This window comes from Budorcas taxicolor, chromosome 11, assembly GCF_023091745.1.
Source record: "Budorcas taxicolor isolate Tak-1 chromosome 11, Takin1.1, whole genome shotgun sequence".
Taxonomy (NCBI): Eukaryota; Metazoa; Chordata; class Mammalia; order Artiodactyla; family Bovidae; genus Budorcas; species Budorcas taxicolor.
In genome coordinates, this window is record NC_068920.1 from 74,820,162 (window position 1) to 74,840,639 (window position 20,478).

Consider the following 20,478-nt stretch of genomic DNA (forward strand, 5'->3'; position numbering starts at 1 on the left):
AAGAAAGTGAAGTCTCTCAGTAGTGTCTGACTCTTTGCGACCCCCATGGACTGTAGCCTGCCAGGCTCCTCCATCCATGGGATTTTTCAGGCAGGAATACTGAAGTGGGGTTGCCATTTCTTTCTCCAGGGGATCTTCCCGACCCAGGAATCTAACCTGGGTCTCCCGCACTGCAGGCAGACTCTTTACTGTCTGAGCCACGAGGAAGGCTAATTTAAGATGAAATGAGAATTTATATGAAAACATGTATGCTCAGAAAGTTTGTGAAAGCTTTGGGTTACTTAAAAAGCATGACACAGCGCTAAATTACTTCTGAGTTTTTTCACTATGGGCAACCGTTGGCCCTTTTGCAAGAAAATGATGTGAAGCTTTTTTACATCATTGAAATCTGAATAACGTAGGTGAATTGTAATAATATCATTACTCTGTTGTGATATTTTACTATTGTTAGGCAAAATTGGGTAAAGTGTAAAAGGGATCTCTGCATTATTTTTATAACTGCATGTGAATTTATAGTTATAATAAAATTTTTAATTAATAAGAATCATAGACATACCAAAAAATGTACTACCCTTGAAGGAGATTTCCATAAAAGCCAAGCTAGGACTCTCGTACAGTAAAAATATTTTCCTAGTGTATTTAAAAATAATTCTGTTCCTCTGTTTAAAAACATTCCATCAGTCAGTCTCATTAGAGGCTTACATAAAAAAAGTATTCCACTTATTTTTCTTCTTCCATGGATAAGAAATTGGTTACTTCTTAATTACAAAGTGGGGAGATCTTTTATTTGGATTTTGGAGGTGATTTTTTACAAAATCAATATAGTTAAAACTAGACTTTACAGAAAACTACTTATTCCATTAATTTGCTGTATGGATTCTGAGAAGTACAATAACTTATTTTGTTGTTTTTAACATTACTAACTATAAGATTAACATTTTCTTTAAAGCAACTTAACTTATTGAAAGCAAAACAGAAGGCTTTGGTGGAACAGATGGAAAAGGAAAAAATACAGAGTAACAAAGGATCATCATATAAACTTCTGGTAGAACAAGCAAAATTAAAGCAAGCTACCTCAAAGGTATGATCTTTATTTTTTAATGTAATTATCTTAGAAAAGTTACTCTTCCATTTAGTATTAATATTTTAAATTATTTGAATAGTTAAATATCTTTATTAATGATCAGGAAGCTTTATGTTATTCTGAGAAAAATCTATCCTATGTACTTCTTTGTGGGGAAAGATAGCTTTAACTCAAGGAAATACATGGTTAATGTGGAGTTAAAGTATTTTTCTAGCGTATTTTCTTTAAAGTGGATTGTGTTCCAATAAATTGATGATAAAAGGATTTAGAATGTGTATGGTTTTCCTAATGTGTCCATTCTAAGTGAAAGTTAATTTCAGTGATTTTTAAATAAAGTTTTTTAAAAAAATAATGACTTTGTTTTTCAACTTGGGGGATAGCATTTCAGTAGCAACCAAGTTTGCATATTGTGTTTCTATAAATATGAGATTACAATTATTCCAGCAAAATTTGAAATGAATTAATACTCTATAGTTTGTATGTATAGGTTTCTTTACCATTCACCTTTTAAGATTATGTTTAGGGTGTTTTGGTAATATTTAAAATAATAGATTTACCCTAATAGAGCGTTTTTATAGAATTCCTCCTTTCTGAAATTCTATTCGATATCTGATGAATTATGCTAAAATAGACAAAGGTACATATTGTCAGTATAGTTTTTAATAATCTTACTTTTTGAAGCTTATGGTTTGCCTAAAAATCTTGTTCTTTAGAAGTTGTATGTTTTCTGAGTGTATATTTTCATCTCAGAAATAAGCTCATATTGGAAGAATTTTCATTCAATAGACGTTGATTTAAATATTGTAAATTTCTGTGTATAGCACTTTAAGGATTTAATTCGGCTTCGTCGGACAGCGGAGTGGTCTCGTTCTAATTTAGACACAGAAGTTACAACAACAAAAGAAAGTCCAGAGATAGAACCACTTCCATTTACTCTGGCCCATGAACGTTGTATTTCAGTAGTCCAGAAACTTGTCCTGTTTCTCCTCTCTATGGATTTTACATGCCATGCAGATCTCTTATTATTTGTTTGTAAGGTAAGTAAAGTAATAGGCCTAGTTTATAATTACAGGCTTAGAGAATAAAAAAAAGAATGAAGAAAAAAATAAAGTTTTAAATTGAGTTTTAAGAGAAATAAAACTGCTTTGGTTTTCCTTTTATGCGGTTTAGTTTTTTTTTAATGTGCCTTGAAAGATTTTAGAAATACTTGGGCACGTATTTTTGGGAAACCTATTATACATTTTTAATCTAGTTAAAACTAGATTAATGTAGACTTGAAATGTAAATAGTGTGAAGTGAAGTGAAAGTTGCTCAGTCGTGTCTGACTCTTTGTGACCCCAGGGACTATACAGTCCATGGAATTCTCCAGGCCAGAATACTGGAGTGTTGGTAGCCTTTCCCTTTTCCAGAGGATCTTCCCAACCCAGGGATCAAACCCAGGTCTCCTGCATTGCAGGCGATTCTCTAACTGCTGAGCCACAAGGGAAGCCTTGGGTATGTCTGTACAGCCTACCTTTTTCTTTTAAGATAGGCAATCTACAGATGAGTGTCAAATTATAGCATTGAAGGCTGTATTAATGCCCTGAAGGCTTTCCTGTAGCATATTCATTGTTTGTAGAAATTGAACTTTTCAACTCTGATTTTTTTACCTGGATTTTAACATTTGATCCATGAAATTACATTTCCTTTGCATTTCATGTCAAACAGTTATTTTGACATCAAAAGCATATCTCATAGAAAAGTTACTTCAATGCTTTATTTTTGGAGGAAACATGTAATAGCTACTTAAGTGTATGATTTTATAAAATGTATTACAGGTTCTTGCACGCATTGCGAATGCCACGAGGCCAACCATACATCTATGTGAGATTGTGAATGAACCCCAACTGGAAAGACTGCTATTGCTTTTGGTTGGAACTGACTTCAATAGAGGAGATATATCTTGGGGTGGTGCTTGGGCTCAATATTCCTTAACTTGTATGCTACAGGATATTTTAGCAGGTTTGTTAGGATTTATTTTTAATAAGGTATATAAAAATGAGCTTGTCGATGCTTGACAAATCATTAAAGGAAACTTTGCCCCTCAAAAGTGTAAAATGTCTTATCTCAGCAGTAGCAACCCTTTCAAATTACTTCTGTGTTTAATTATGTTGACACCTGTGATAAATTCAAGTGTTTATGAAGGAATTAGGTTATAAAGTGCAGGGATACGGGAGCTAGTCTGCTTCCTTATTAATACCAGCAGTGGGCTGCTTCTAAGTTCTCTTGGTGCGCTTGAGGAAGGTACTTCCTATTCCTCGGTTTTTTTCATCTGTAAAATAAGAATAATAAAAACATCTTTATTGTTATTTTGATGAATAAATGAGTTAATATATTTAAAGTGATGATAATGACTCCTTATTCATAGGCACACATTTTATGTTTTTACTAGTTAGCATTTGAAGTTAGTGCAATGGAAGGCCCTAGCATTTCCTTGGATAGATGAGGACTCATTTGCCTCAGAAACTTTTATGGTTGTTGTAGTGTACATGCTGTTCTCTATACTAGATGAAAAAATATGCTTTGGGGGTCTGTTTCCTGATTACTAAAACGGTTGAGGTGATGATATTCTCACCTGCAGGAGAACTGCTGGCTCCAGTAGCTGCAGAAGCCATGGAGGAAGGAACGGTGAGTGACGATGCGGGTGCAACAGCTGGTGACTCTGACGACTCCCTGCAGCAGTCTTCAGTTCAGCTGCTGGAAACTATCGATGAGCCTTTGACACATGATATGACAGGTACATCATATTCATACTAAACATATCCTTAGCTCTTTTTTAAAGAATGGAAACTTAAATTTCAAAACTAAGAATATTAATGAAGTGTAAAATTTTTATAGTAAGTCTTTGGCCTTAGTAACCATATCAGTATTTTTCTGATAAACAGGTTTTACTTTGATTTTCTGCATGCTTTTTTTAAAAAACAATTTTTATTCATTTGTTTATGCCTGTGCTGGTTCTTCACCGCTGCATGGGCCTTTTCCTTGTTTCGGGGCGTGGGGCGGCTCCTCATTGCGGCATGTGGGCTTCTCACTGGGGTGTCTTCTCATGTTGCAGAGCACTGGCTTCAGTAGCTGCCGCAGCCCAGGGGCTCTGTGGTTTCAGTTTCCGGGCTCTAGACCACAGGCTCAGGTGTGGTGGCAAACAGCGTTAGTTGCTCCGCGGCAGGTGTGGTCTTCTCTGACCCAGAATCACCTCCTGTCTCCTGCATTGGAGAGGCTGATTCTTTACTGCTGAGCCACGGGGGAAGCCCTTTGCATGCTTTTTCTAATGAAATGGTATCCTTTCACAGTGTCCATGTTATTTTGATACAGTCTTACTTGGCTCTGTGGAAGGAATTATAAGCTAGAAAGCTGTTAAAAATACACAGTGGTAAAGACAGCAAGGTTAATGGCTCTTGACTTTGTCTTTGTTTTCTGCCTTTTCAAAACTATAATGTGCATCTTAGCATGTACAAACCTTTGTGGTGTACTCCCTGCTTTTCAAGACTGTTTCATGTATTACCTTATATATTGCAATGTTACAGTCATTTCATTTGTTTCATTACTTAATCTTAGATTCTCTCATGATTTTTTCCTTTCTGTCTGATAGTCCCTTTACCTGGAGGAGATTTTCTTCTCTAGTTTGCATAGTGAACTTCTTGTCTGAGATTCACATACAGCTACCCTCCTCCAAGAAGCTTTTCCCATCACCATCAGCTATGTTGGAGACTGCTGTTGGTGCCACCTACTTCCTTGATTGTCTCCAGTAGCAGCTGCCATGCTGTATTTGGTTTAATTTCTGTTGTGTACCCTCACCTCTGAACCCTTGTTAATTTATTGGAAGGTAGAGATGTGTTTTATTGATCTTCATATACTCAAACCCTAATGCAGGCTGATGTTTTCTTGACATTGTATAAACATATGTTGAATAAAAAAGAGTGAGAAGGAAAGGAAGATAAAGGTTGGAAGGCATAAAAGGCTGGTCAAGCATTTGGAGTCATCTGAGACAAAATAGTTTCTAATTGATGATAGAAAAATAAGGTGAATAGCAGTGCTCTTAAAACTTTACTTTTCACTTTAATAATGGGTTTTCTTTCCCTAACTATTAGGTGTAATTTATGAATTATATACTGGAGGCAATAAAATGAACAATAGTTGTTCTTTCTAGAAGTGGTTAATGGTTATTTTTAACAGCAAAGGTTATGTAACTTGATTCAACAAGGACTAATCCTATGGCCTTTTTCCCTAGGAAATTACATACTATTGCACTGGTGTTTTTAATTGTGTGTGTTATAGGCTGATGTGTTTGTGTATTTACTTATGCTTAATTTTCAAGTGTAAAAATGTAGAGACTTCTATATCAGAAACATTTTATATTTAAGTAAATGTAATTGCTTTATAATTAAAAGCAGTAGTATATTGGGTAAATTTTATATACTCCACCAAAAAAATCACTTTAAATTATTTGAAGGTGCACCTCCTCTTTCCTCTTTGGAAAAAGATAAAGAAATTGACCTTGAGCTACTTCAGGATCTAATGGAAGTTGACATTGATCCTTTAGATATTGATTTGGAAAAGGATCCTCTTGCAGCCAAAGTCTTTAAGGTATGATCCACTAGAATATTCTTTGCAATTAAAATCTTTCATCTTGAAAGTATACATTTAATGTAACCCATTATTTAGTTCGCTCAAAATTAAATTACTTTAGATACTATGATAGATTTTTTATGAAACTATTGGAATGTTATAAGGAGACCTTACATCATTTTTTAATATAGCTGCTAATATTACCTTAAATGTTAATAAGAACCATTAATAAACATAGGAGGTATGGTTATGGAGTATTGAGATTTCAAGCAGCATTTAAGCTCATCCAGGTTGAGTTCATTGCAGAATCTACACCTTTACTAGCTGCTACTTTTTCTAAAGGAGATACAACTCTAATACTTTATTTTAGTTTATTTTGTTTGTAAGAGATTTTATTAAGATCCTGCTGTTGTTGCTGCTAAGTCACGTCAGTTGTGTCCGACTCTGTGCGACCCCATAGACGGCAGCCCAACAGGCTCCTCTGTCCCTGGGATTCTCCAGGCAAGAACACTGGAGTGGGTTGCCATTTCCTTCTCCAATGCATGAAAGTGAAAAGTGAAAGTGAAGTCGCTCAGTCATGTCCAACTCTTAGTGACCCCATGGACTATATATAGCCTATCAGGCTCCTCTGTCCATGGGATTCTCAAGGCAAGAGTATTGGAGTGGGTTTCCATTGCCTTGATTAAGATGCTAGATTCTAATAAATATGGTCTTTTTAGACTTGGGGATACAATGGAATATTCTGAACCATTCCTATAGATCATTAAATTTATGTTTTAAAAATGTAAAGGGTAAGGGGAATGTTTACTTTGTAGCCCTGTTTGAGTTAAGGTGGTGTAAATAATATGTTACTCTTAGTGAAGAGTCAAAAATAAACCAAAGTTTTTTCTATTTTTTTAAGCCAATAAGCAGTACATGGTATGACTATTGGGGTGCTGATTATGGCACCTACAATTACAACCCGTACATTGGAGGTCTTGGAATTCCTGTAGCAAAGCCACCAGCAAATGCAGAGAAGAATGGATCACAGACAGTTAGTGTTTCAGTGTCTCAGGGTAAGTGAGGCACTGTTATTAAGACAAGCTATTCTTAAAACAAGTTCTCAGTTTGTGTATTCTTGGTCTCCTGAGAATTTGATCCTGAATGTATGCTGAGAGAGTTTATTATTGCAGGGCTGCCTTGAGAGTGACTGACACTCAGAGCTGTGTGTTGGTCAGTTTGGAAGCATTTCTATTTATGGTCCATCTTTTGTTTCTCAAAATAACACTGAGCAAAATGTACTTGTGAGTTGTGTGAGTTTGCCAGTGGCTTTAATTATTTTTTATTGTTATTGTACTTTCTTTTATTTTTATTGTTATTATAATAGTAAATTTATGTTTATTTGTAAGCAGAATGGAATCACGTTGAGTATTATTTTTGTACTCTTCTAGTCACAGAGTATATAACTTTCTTTTTTCAATGAAATATTTTCTTAAATTTTGAATCAACCATACATTTACTGAAAAGTTACAAGTGTAATACAGAGAACAGCTTTATCCTGACCCATTTGGGAGTAAGTTGTTAATCTGATATTTTTTTATTTTATTTTGTTTTACAAAGCAGGACATTTTTTCTACATAAACAAATCAGGAAGCACATTCCATCAAAATCAGGAAATTAACATTAGTACTAACTTTAAGAATCCATTCAAGTTTCAGCAGTTGTGTCTAAATAATGTCCTTTATGGAAAATGATGCAAATTGTATGTTGCATTTTATAGTTAACCCTTGAGTAATAGGGGAGTAGAGTGGCCCACTCCCAAACAGTTGAAAGTCTGTGTGTAACTTTACAGTTGGTTCTCTCTCTCCAAAGTTTTGAGTGTGTGTGTGTATGTGTGTGTGTTAAGACACTTAAGTTGTGTCTGACTCTCTGTGACCTTAATGGCTACAGCCAACCAGTCTTCTTTGCCCATGGGGATTTTCCAGGCAAGAATATTGAAGTGGGTTGCTGTGCCCTCCTTTAGGGAATCTTCCCAATCCAGGGATCAAACAGGTTCTTTACCACTAGTGCCACCTGGGAAGCCCTTTGCATCCATGCGTTCAGCCAACTGTGGATTGTGTAGTATATATTTATTGAAAAAAATCCGTGTAAGTTGACTTGTGCAGTTCAAAGTGTATTTTTCATGGGTAAACTATAGTTACCATATCTCTTCAGTGTTATTCAGTTTGCCACACGTTTTCAGAGGTGACTTTCATGATCTTGGTGCTTTTGAAGATTATAGGCCAGTTATTTGGTAGAATTTCCGTCAGTTGGGGTTTGTATGCTGTTTCCTCGTGATTAGATTCTGGTTATGTGACTTTGGCAGTAATATTAGGAAACTGTAGTGTCAGGCTTTTCTTATTGCATCCTATTAGGTGGCTCATGATTTTAATTTGGATCACTGCTGGTGGTCTTCAGTCTAATTACTTGATAAAAGACATGTCTATCAAAATTTTCCAGTGAAAAATTATTCTTTTCCCTTTTGCAAAAAAATTTTGATTGGTTGGAGTGACAGAAGAATACTTGGAAACTTATTTTTTTAAAAAGAAATTAATAGTTTATTCATTTACTTTTGAATAGACCAGTGGTTTCCTTTTTATATTCAGTGTGTTATAATTTGTTATTACCATTATTTATTTGTCTTTAAATATAGGGAACATTAAGTTTTCCATTTTAACCATTTTTAAGTGTATAGTTCTATGCATTAGGTAAATTCACATATCATTATTTATTTTGAAATTCAAATTGCCCTGATTTGACCAGTGATATCTCCTTTAAACTGGTCTCTTGTGGTTTTTTTTTGACATGGCCTCATCTTTCTTTGAACATTTCCCTTTTTGGGATAACAAGATGCCCCAAGCTTATCATTTACTTTCCCTTTTCCAGACTGAGAATTAGCCTCTTCATGAACAAAAAAGATATTTCAAAACCTTTTAGTGGGAGAATTCAAGGTTTGAGTACTCGATATACTTGTTGCTAACTTGGGGCTGTTTCCATGGTCTCTTGATGGACAAATCTAGGGAATGTGTACACACATTTGTGTTTATATTTATTTCTGTATTTGTTTGTCTGTCTAGCATGCCGCAAGTTTACATTGATACATCAGTTAATCTAACTGCAATCTAACTCCATAGCCTTCATTTTTCCTTTGTTCCTATTTCTCTTTTCTCTTGATAGTGAAGTACCTGATTCTCCTTACTCTTAATATACTTGCTTCCACTGTCATTGCTTCCCTTCCTTGGGCTGCCTTTCTTTATATCACCACTGTCCTGTCTCTAGCCTCCTTTGCCCAGATCCTGTTACCTGCTGTTCCTCTGGTGCCCGTGCCAGGTTGCTCTGATGGGAAGATGCATTCCTCACCCTGTTTGGGGCTCAGATGTCAACATTTTGTTGTAGGAAGTAGGACATGAATAATAATTATTAAATAGCTTTTGTTTTTTAATTGTTTTTTGTAGCCCTAGATGCTCGCCTAGAAGTTGGACTCGAACAACAAGCAGAGCTTATGTTGAAAATGATGTCTACCCTGGAAGCCGATTCCATTTTACAGGCATTAACAAATACATCTCCTACATGTATGTAAAAGTCACCACTCTTAGAGTATTATACTTAACAGTTTATCTCTTGATTATTGTCATATGTACTCAGTGGATTTTTTAGAAAATTATTTTTGGCTGCACTGAGTCTTTGTTGCTTTGCAAAGGCTTTCTCTAGTTGCGGTGATGAGCAGCTACTCTTTTTTGCAGTCATGGGCTTCTCTTGTTGTGGAGCATAGGCTCTAGGCATGCAGGCTTCAGTAGTTGTGGCTCACAGGCTCTATAGAGCGCAGGCTCAGTAGTTGTGGCACACGGGCTTTGTTGCTCCATGGCGCGTGGATTCTTCTTGGGCCAGAGATTGAACTCGTGTCTCCTGCATTGGCAGGTAGGTTCTTATCCACTGCACCACCAGGGAACTACCAATGACAGATTTTTAAACTCTCCCTTGCTAATTTAGTAGCAAGTTGAGAGATAAGACAGAAGATTAATGAATTCAGAGAGTGGAAGGGGAACAGAACACCTCCATGTAGTGGTCTTAAGTTCAGTCCAAAAACTTGAGTCATGTTTTTGTTATTTGTGGTAGTGTGAGGTTAATGACATTTTTGGGGAAGCCTGTATAAGCTAGCTGCCTAGGAGTTTGTTGCATTATATCCAAATTTATGATAAAGTGGGTTTCTTGATAGTAACATCTTTATCTTCCTTGAGGACATGCGAAAGAAGATGAAAGACATATCATGATGATAGCCAAATGGGTCTGATTGAACTACAGAATTGAGACGACGTACTACCTAATTATCTATAGCAAAAGAAGAAAAACTTTTTATGGTGAATGACCAGATAGTAAACATTTTAGGCTCTTTGGGGCCATGCATGTTTTGCAGCTCTACTCTGACTTAAGCAGCTGTAGACAACATATACCTAAATGAATAGCTATGGCTATTTGAAAACCATGTTACAGAGTCTGGTGGCCTGCCATATTTGGCCAAAGAACACAGTTTCCTGACTGTTGATGTGCTAGACTTCAGTAGATCCCCTTCTGCCACGTGAGTACAGTTAAGAGAGCAGCCTGTCTACCTTAAGGTGGAGCTGTGCTAGGGAGATGGTGATGTTTTTACTTTTCTTAGGTCAAGAAAAATGAAAATGTGGTGGGACATGGTGATGAATAAAAGTATAGGGATACTAGTTAGAACCTAGGAAGCGTGTCATGTCTTTTGAAGGAGAGTTCAGAATTCATTTCAATAGAGAAATTTGGGTTTTCAGATCTTTCTATATAAAGTTGAATTCTTTTGGTTTGCATTTTTCATTTTTTCTTGCCTTAGGAAGTACAGAAAAAATAGAAGAACCTAAGAATTGGTGTAGTGTTCTGCTTCTTGATACAGTCTATCTTTTGATTATTTTTCTGCCCAAAACTTATGTTCTTCATTTAGTATAAAACTTTCTAAATATATGAGAAAGTTCTCTTAGCATCCCTTTATTTTTCTGCTCACCATGAATCTGTACTCAGTTAGTTTGGCGTGTGTATCCTCACATCAGAACTTTTCAATAGTTCCCTGACAATTTTAATGTGCCATTTAAGGTTGAGAATCAATGGATTAGAGTCTAGATTGTTCTAAAGCCATCTCCTCAAGAAATAGGCAAGGGTCTTCTTTCTTTCCATTTTTTCCTCCCTTTTATTAATTAGGAGAAAATTGCAGATAGGAATTTCTAGAGAGCAAGGTTCTTTCCCTTTGGTGGACAAGTGCCGTGAATTAGGGAGCTTCTCTTTGTGGTGATTTTTCTTTTGAACTTTCAGGTAATGTTGTAAAACCATGTTTTCAAACAATGTAATGCTGAATCATTAAAAAAAAATGCAATTTTAATTAAAAAAAAAAAACTTCACTTAACTGTACATATTAATAGCTAGTTAACATTTTTCCTGCTACTTTGTGATAAAATCACAATTGTGTTTAATTTTCAGTATCACAGTCTCCCACCGGAACAGATGATTCACTTCTAGGGGGCTTACAAGCAGCAAACCAGTCCAATCAGCTTATTGTACAGTTATCATCTGTCCCGATGTTAAATGTTTGTTTCAACAAACTGTTTTCCATGCTTCAAGTCCATCATGTTCAGGTATGACTTCAGGAGAAATGGTGTATTTTTAGACGTTATTGCTGGCCTGGAAAAGATGAAATAACTGGAAAGATCAGTCTCAATCAGACAGTGATGATTTCTTTGTCATACTCAGGTGGAAAAATCTTGGAGGTATTTTAATTAACCACAGTTCATCAGTGATAGGTTATTTATTATTTTTATGATTTTAAACTTCTTTAGTTCTAACTGTATGTTATACACACCTGTATATTATACACACACCTGTATTTAAAGACTTGAGTCACCTCTTTTAATTTAGTAAAACATTTGTATTTGATAAATTATAAATTTTAATTCAGTTAAATTTCATTTGATCTAGATTTTTAAGATGTTTGCTCTTCACCTGAATTGAAGTAACCAAAAATAGTATTTAATTGACAGATTATTTACTCATAATCGTAAGGATTCCTACATAAGTTTTTTTGTTTACATGCTATTTCATAATATCATGGGTACATTTTCTTTCTGTCAATTTTCATTGTTTTTCAGTTGGAATCACTTCTCCAGCTGTGGCTCACATTGAGTCTGAATTCTAGTTCATCTGGAAACAAAGAAAATGGAGCAGACATTTTTTTATATAATGCTAATCGAATACCTGTCATTACATTAAATCAAGGTAAGATTTATTTATATATAAATATATTTATTTATATAAATCATATAAAAATCATAAAATTATATATAAACATATTTATATAAATCAAGGTGACATTTATGCTATGTCATTAACGTAGCATAAAGTAAGTTAAAAAGAAAATGATTAGGTTAATAATTTTATCATGGTTGTGCTGTTTTAGTAAAAAAAAACCACCTTTTTAAATATACTGACATTAATTAGCAGGAAAGAGGACAGAAAACTGTATGATCTGTATTATGTCTGTGTATAACACAGACATAAACTCTACAGTGTTCTGTTAGTCTTTCCATTGTGTTTCCTTAAAGTATTGTCTTGTTCATAAGCTACTCTTTTTTGTTTAATTCTTTATTCGTTTGGCTGTGTCAGGGTTGGTCATTGGGGCCTAGTTGTGGCACACAGGGTCTTCACTGTGTGCTTTTTGTTGCGTCTTGTGCATCTTTTGTTGCAGTGCACAGACTCTCTAGTTGTGGCAGGTGGGCTCAGTTCCTCTGAGGCAAGTGGGATCTTAGTTCCCCTACCAGGCATCGAACTCTTGTCCTCTGCATTGCAAGGCGGATTCTTAACCACGGGGAAGTCCCATAAGCTATTCTTTTGTAACTGGTGTTTTTTAAAATGTGCAGTAACTCTAGAGAATTAGTAGATTGGAGAAGGATGTCAGTTGTTTCGTAGAAGTTGTGTTCATTCATTTTGTTCTTTTCTTGAGAAATGCAAAAATGTGGGAATTGCAGGACCTGAATAATATCCTTCAATAGGAGTAGAACTCGCTTTCAGCTCTGGTTATAGGAATCTGTTTAAAGAAAAGTAAAAATTATTTACTCTTGGTTCTTTCTCTCTGGAGATGTGCATCACACGTGGCCCTCATATGGCCTGTCTCAGCCTTAATGACAGCTGTGCTCTCTCCTGGTCCTGTTTATATATGCATTGTTTCTATAGGAGCCAGCCCTACTTTAATTATTAGGTTTCCATGTGTTTCACTGTATTAACGATTATTGTTATTAATTTTGCTCCCATCCCTTTTTTAAACTTTATTATTGTGAAAAACATTAAATATAAACAAGGGTAAGAAGTATTAATTATTTCTTACTGTCATCAGATATTTGGTCAGTATTCAAATTTCCAGTTGTCTAAACTGTTAACAAAACTTTTTTGTTTATTTAAGATGGAATCTGTAGAGTGTCTGCACATTTTAATTATGTTTTAAAATTCCTCCTATGTCTTTTTTTTTGTCCTATTCCTTTGCAGAGTTTTTTTTGTCAAAAAATAGTTGTTTGGTAGTTAGACATGGAGCTTAATCTGATTTTTTGTTTTGTTATTTAAAGATAGTTTCATAGGTTATTTGTTTTTGTGTTGTTAGTAGGCAATAGTGATTAATGCCTAGAATTACTAGCCATTCACAGGAAGTTTCTAAATGAAAAGAGTCTAATTCTGTTATTCCTTTTTTTATTTATCTTGAAGTATCAATACTTCCATAAAGAGAAACTTCCTTTAATACACTATCATGTCACCCTTTGGACGTACAGTTTGTGTAATGGAAGCAGAAAAAGTGTTGTAAATTTTTTGTATTTTAAAATTAAATTTTAAAGTTAATTGGTTCACAAGTAGATTATATAATCTAGGCCACTTTATTTAATAAATATAAGTTCGTGATTGTTTTATTTTGTGCTTTTTCTGGGACGTTTCTTATGCTTCTGTCATAATCATTGTTTATTGATGCTGAAATTATGCTGTTTGTAGTCAGTAAGATGCTTTCTTTATAGATTGTTTTGTTTTGTTTTTTGCGAAATACACAACGTCTTTTTTAGGTTTTAATATAATAGGTGTTGCAGACTATATATATTTCCTGCCTGGGATCTGGAATCAGCCAATTTACTTGGTGTTTTAAGGGCACGGCTAAGTGCTCTATATTGTGTTTGCTTATTTTTAATACCTTTTTTCGTTTCTCCACCTGCCACAAGTGCTTCTTACGTAGGCCTTGTAGGTGACTTAGTTATAGTTTCATTTTGTGCTTTTCTGGGAAGTTGCATTGATTTTGAATGGTCTGCCCCACTTCTGTCTTTCTAGGATGCCCTATTATTTTCAGTTTTTGATTTTGCAGAATATGAGGATATTTAGTAAAACACAAATTATATAGCCTGTAGTTTGGAAAGGATGACAAATGTGTAGTGATGACATGTTATTTGTCATGGAATGAGCTTTAAACCTAGACATAAAATGTTGCTGACTCTAATGCTTTAGTTATATTTAATGGGAAACTCTTACTTATGTTTTGAGGACACTAGTGAATTGATCTTAAAAATAATGTCATGGTTTTAAATTCTCTTTGTTTCAATTCTTAGTAAACATTTGCTATTTCTGAGTGAAAATTTCCCCTTTCTCTTTTCCAAATAGCATCAATAACCAGCTTTCTCACGGTGTTAGCTTGGTATCCCAATACGTTGCTCCGGACATGGTGCCTTGTGCTTCATAGTCTAACTCTCATGACAAACATGCAGCTTAATTGTAAGTCCAGATAGTCCTGTATATTTCTGACATACATTTTTTTTTCTTGCTATCAGGTTCTTAAAAAGATGTTTCCAAGAAGTGAAATAGTTGTGAAAATGATTAAATGTCTTATTTGACTATGTCTCTGTTAGACTTGTTCTTAATGTGTCTTGTCCTTTGTGCTACTTTACTTTGATTATATACGCCCATATATCTATAATTACAAGTTTAAATTATATTTTTACCTCCTAAAAACTTTTACTTTTAAAAATTGATTACTTTTAGAGTACAAAATCAAGTATGTAATGTTAGCCTGTGTCTTGTGCTGGTTATTTATTCTTTTTAAAGTAACTTAGCACTTAAAAATGGTTTGTTCATTAATATATTCGTGAACATATATGACTAGATACCTCAGTTTGTGCTTTTCACATCTAAAATCTGTTTTTATGGAATCTAATTGTTTCTTCTCAGATTCTAAACTCCTAATAGTTTCCTACTTTCTTTACCTCACTTCTTTATTTCCTGTTTAAGTTAAGATAGTAAAATTAATTTTTGAACCTTTTAAGAACGAAACTTCCCTGGTGGCTCAGACAGTAAAAAATCTGCCTGAAATTCAGGAGACCCAATTTAATCCCTATGTCAGGAAGATCTCCTGGAGAAGGGAATGGCTACCCACTCCAGTATTCCTGCCGGGAAAATCCCACAGACAGAGAAGCCTGGCAGGCTACGGTCCATGGGCTTGCAAAGATTCCAACACGCTAAACCACTAAGACTTTCACTTTCTATATGAGGCTGATGATAGATTTGACTCGAGTATTTTGTTCACTTCAAAAAACTGTTGTATTATCAGTATATATCTTAACAGTATGCAATCTTTATGTAGCTAACCTGCTAAAATGAATAAATTTTTCCTCAGTTTATCTTCAAAAGCTGGGTTAAACTTTATCTGAAAAATAAATCTTTATTTCTAGAAAGGGACAGTGATTACTAAGAATAGGCTGACCAAAAGGACAGTAAGCATTTAATTATTTCTTTTCAACTTGTCTGTATACTGAATAAGATATATATTAAACTAGATATTTTTCCCTGCCAGAAAGGAGGCAAGAGATCTGTGGTAGAGGAAAATAGAAAGTGAGGCTCAGTCAGTACAGTAGAGATTTAGATTGTTTTTAGTAACTACCAGGAATATATGAGTTTTCTTTGAAACCAAGAGATGTTTTAAATACTGCAATTCCATTGTTTCAGACTGTTTATTGAAAACTTCTTTTTTTAAATGCTTTATAGCTGGTTCCAGTAGTGCCATTGGAACTCAGGAGAGTACTGCCCATCTGCTGGTTTCAGATGCAAACCTGATTCATGTTTTAGTGAAATTTCTTTCTGGCACAAGTCCACATGGAACAAATCAACACAGTCCACAGGTATATGATTTTTGAAAACCAGAGATAGGCTTAGATTATTTAGTAAACTTATTTGTAAAATAAATTTTAAGTGTACCAAATATGTAAAATTTTTATTGCTAAGGTATTAAATGATGGCTTTTTATGTATAAATGTAATAAAATGTTTTGAATTATTTATAATAATAGCTGTACTGAAACAATATAGCAGGTAGTAAGTTTTCTCTTGGAATTACTTGATTTTTATGCAGAGATGCATTTTTGGTGTTATAGTGTATTATTTGTGAAACTTTCTAAACAAATACTTAAATGTTAGGAAAGCATTTCAAAACTTTGGGATTTAAAAAATATTTTGAAAATAATGTATTATGTTTAATGACCTCTACAGTCAAGATTTGAGAAGTCACCTAACTTAATTCTTTAATAATATTAAATATTTTGTTCAACAAAAAATGAAAAGTTGCCATGAATAGACCTAAACAGTGTTATACTAAGTGCAGTAAAACAGAGAAAGACAAATGCTTTGAGTTTATTTATATGTGGAACGTCAAAAAGCATAACAAATGAACAAAGGTAATAAAAGTGAATAGAGTCATAGAAACAGGAAACAAACAGGTGGTTGCCTGAATGGGAGATTGGGGTCAGAGGGTAGGAAAGATGAGAGAAATAGGTGAGGGAAATTGAGAGGTACAAATTTCCAGGTACAAAATAAATGAATCACCAGTATAAAATGTACTACGTGGGGCATATTGTCAATAATAATGCAATGTCTTTATGATGACAGATGGTAACTAGACTTACTGTGGTGATCATTTTGAAATGTATAGAAATATCAAATCACTGTTGTACACCAGGATCTAAATAGTGTTGTAGGTGAATTTCACTTCAAAAACAGACTCATAGAAGAAAAGATCAGAGGTAGGGGTTGGGGGAATTGGATGAAGGTAACCAGAAGGCAAAATCTACCAGTTATAAGACAAGTAAGTACTAGGGATGTAATGTATAGCAAGATAAATGTAATTTACATCTCTGTATATTATATATGAAAGTTTGCTGAGAGAGTAAATCTTGCAACTTATATAGAAAAAAGTTTTTTCTTTTATTTTGTATCTATATGAGATGAATGTTCTCTAAACTTACTGTGGTAATCGTTTCATTGTGTCTGTAAGTCAAATCATTACTCTGTACACTTCAAACTTACACAGTCCCATGTGTCAATTACATCTCAAACCTGAGAGGAAAAAGATAAATACTGCTTTTGTTAATTCAGAAAAAAAAGGTATATTAGAACTTACAAGCTTTTTTAGTCTAACCACAGATATTTCTTTTATATCAATTGGCTCAGATGGTAAAGCATCTGCCTACAATGCTGGAGACCTGGGTTCAGTCCCGGGGTCAGGAAGATCTCCTGGAGAAGGAAATGGCAACCCACTCCAGTATTCTTGCCTGGAAAATCCCATGGACGGAGGATCCTGGCAGGCTGCAGTCCATGGGGTCACAAAGAGTTGGACACAACTGAGCGACTTCACTTTCACGCTTTTGTTGTACTGCTTTAAAAATTATTTTTCCTTCATTATATTTCTTTTCAAATAAAATATATTCACTGTTCATAGTATCTTTCTAATGGATTATTCATAAATGTTTTGCAAGGTTATCTTTTATTTCTTAGCTGTGTGCTTAGCTGTGTGTAAGATCTGTGTACTGTTCTGGGTGCTAGAGATTTATGTAGTTAACGAGACTCTGCCATTCTTGGAGCTTAAATTCTGTTGGGTCCATTTAGTCAGTACTGTCATACTACAGAATAGACTTGAATTTTGTAGAGCATCATAAAATAAATGAAAGAAAAAGATAAGAAAAGACTATTTGTGGTTTGATTGGCCCAGAGTTTTGATTGGGGGGCAGAGGCATGTTATCAAGTGATTATTATACATAAAGGTTGCATGAATGGAATGTGAGAATTCCTGAAATCACCGATTCCAGCATCTTTATTTTACATATGAGAAAACATGCATTATCTGCATTGCCCACAATTGTACAGCTTGTTCATGGTAGAGCCTACGTGTCAGGGAGCATACCACTATATAAAATAGTGTGTTTCCTCTCCCCCCACTTTTTTTTTTTTTTAAGGCAGAATAAAAGTTATTCAAGATCAAGCTTTCCACAGATATTTTGGTTTATAATAGGTAGTTTTGTTATGAAAGTTAAGATTTTTATGCTCAGAATTAGAAATGAAGTTTGCCTAAAATGGTTTTGAGAACTACATTGCATTTTGTTTTTCCAAAACTCCTGTAGGGTTTATGATCATAACATTCCAATGGTACTTGGTGTAGCTCTCACTATAGTTTTTTTTCATTGAAGAGATAGAAGTTTGAAAAGCTTTTTATTTTTCTTTTGCAGACTGCTGCAGGTTTATTTTTAGCTCTATAGTTTTTGTTTGGAGAGTTTTTTCCTCCATTCATTTTAGTATTTGCTCTTGTAGTCATTAGAAGCATGACCTTTTGTGGATCACTTAGCCTGTCTGTTGAAATGGGATAATTAAGATTGTGAAAATCACAGTTTTTTGTGCTTTTGAAAGCATTGTAGAGATATTTTTTGTGTAATTTAGGTGAGTCTTTTTCTATATTGAATTAAATAAGTCTGATATAATGGAAAAATATTGACCATAGAATCTGTAATTTTCAATTTAAAATATATCAAGGCCTAAAGCTTAGTTGGTTTCATGCTATCACTGTTAATATTTTTGTTTTTCAAATGAGAAGTTTTAACCATATGGCTCTTAACACTTGATACTTTTAAATGAATGATTCAGTAAATGGAATCAGTAAGCAGTTTTCAGTAGAATTACATTTTTCTTCAGGTTGGTCCAACAGCTACGCAAGCTATGCAAGAATTTCTTACCCGATTGCAAGTGCATCTTTCTTCAACATGTCCTCAGATATTCAGTGAATTTTTGCTCAAGCTAATTCATATACTTTCAACAGAAAGGTAAATTGCAATGTCATTAACATGTATTCCTGATGTATTGATAGAAGCAATAGGTAATCCTCCAAATAAATTTTCTCTTATCATTTGTTGGGAGTTTATCTGGGGATAGACAAGCAGGATGATACCAAGAATTAAGAGGGAAAGATTTATTGATATGTTTCCTGATTGTTTTCTTTTCATTGTGGCTCTCCCAGATCCTAAGCTGCTTCTATTGTTAATGGAATAATGGGTTCATAGATTAGTAGTTATAAACCTTCTACCTGAAATTTACTTGAAGCTCTTTAAATTATTCTAGAATAAAGGTAAGGAATTAAAGCTACTAGTAATTTTATTTGAGACCTACTTGATAAAGATACCTTAAAAAGGAAAAATATTAATCTTGTATCGAAATCCTAAATGAAATTTATTACCAAAGTCAAGCAATAGGTTAAAAAGAATAAACTGCGACCATAATGGGTTGATTCTTAAAATGCATGAATGTTTCAATATCATATACTATATATCATATTAATGAATCATTTCATCATACTATGAGATACTTCATAAAAGCCAACATTGCTTTTTGAGAAAAACTTTTAATGAAATATTAACTGTATTATCTTATTTAAAATTACGGGAAAAAAAAACATTATGAACAAACCAGACTCTATTATGTTTATTTTAAAAGTTCCCATTGATATCAGGAAGAAGTTAAAAATGCTATTTGCTATCTTTATTATTTAATTTCATTGTGGAAGTGCCAGTGAAGTTTTAAAATATTTTAATGTATATTTGAAAATATTTAAAATAACTTGGAGATTACATCACTCTCTAACAGTTAGTTTCAAAATATTGGAAGTCAGAAAAAGGTATGGTTTATAATATCATAAAATAATTAATAAAATAAAGTATTAAAATTAATAATTGATTTAAATAGCATACATTAATAATTTATTCATAATAATAGTTATATGGAGATATGTTTTCATAGTGGCAGAAAATTTTATCCTCATTGGTGTTTTCTTCCTCCTTTATAGCTATTTTAAAATACTAATGTGGTAGTTCAGCTTGTTCATAGTGTTTGTGCAATGATGAAGCATAAGTATGGGAAGGAGTAGATTCACAAAACCCAAAAATGTGATGTTATGTTATGCATACATGTAATTGGAAAACGTGAAATCGAAGTTTTGCTGTATGATTGGATTACAAGTTCAAGAGTTCTCACAATCCCTCTTCTGGTTCAGTAATTTGCTAGAAAGACTCACAAAACTCAGGAAAAACATTTACTTACATTTTTCAGTTTATATAAAGTATAAAACTAAGGAACAGCCAGATAGAATGGATGCACAGGGCAGGGTATGTGTGGGGCATGTTGAAGGGAGGGTGCCTGTGAATGAATGGGAGTTCTCAGGGCTCAGTGTTACCACGCTTACATACTGGGAGTAACAGTTTGTTAAATATTTTAGCTGAGTTCTTCTTACACTTATGTATGTTGCCAGCATCTTGACTTCCCAAGTTCTGCCACAGGAAACCCAATGCTTATATTCCACTTCCTGGAGATGCCTATCTTTTCATGGATTTCAGTCTTTTTTGTGCCCTCAGCTCTCTGATGGGTTCAAGAAAAGCT

At 34.1% G+C, this 20,478-nt stretch overlaps 1 protein-coding gene across 1 annotated transcript in view; it reads left to right on the plus strand.

The window, feature by feature from the left end:
* The window catches only part of BIRC6 (baculoviral IAP repeat containing 6), a 209,564-nt gene that overhangs the window by 94,398 nt on the left and 94,688 nt on the right, over nt 1-20,478 (plus strand). Inside the window, exons 34-45 of the mRNA XM_052649517.1 lie at nt 950-1,081; nt 1,906-2,121; nt 2,902-3,085; nt 3,705-3,860; nt 5,574-5,707; nt 6,591-6,744; nt 9,163-9,279; nt 11,198-11,352; nt 11,863-11,989; nt 14,399-14,509; nt 15,776-15,909; nt 18,745-18,872. Coding sequence (XP_052505477.1) covers nt 950-1,081; nt 1,906-2,121; nt 2,902-3,085; nt 3,705-3,860; nt 5,574-5,707; nt 6,591-6,744; nt 9,163-9,279; nt 11,198-11,352; nt 11,863-11,989; nt 14,399-14,509; nt 15,776-15,909; nt 18,745-18,872 — 1,748 coding nt within the window. The remainder of the gene's footprint in view (nt 1-949; nt 1,082-1,905; nt 2,122-2,901; nt 3,086-3,704; nt 3,861-5,573; nt 5,708-6,590; nt 6,745-9,162; nt 9,280-11,197; nt 11,353-11,862; nt 11,990-14,398; nt 14,510-15,775; nt 15,910-18,744; nt 18,873-20,478) is intronic.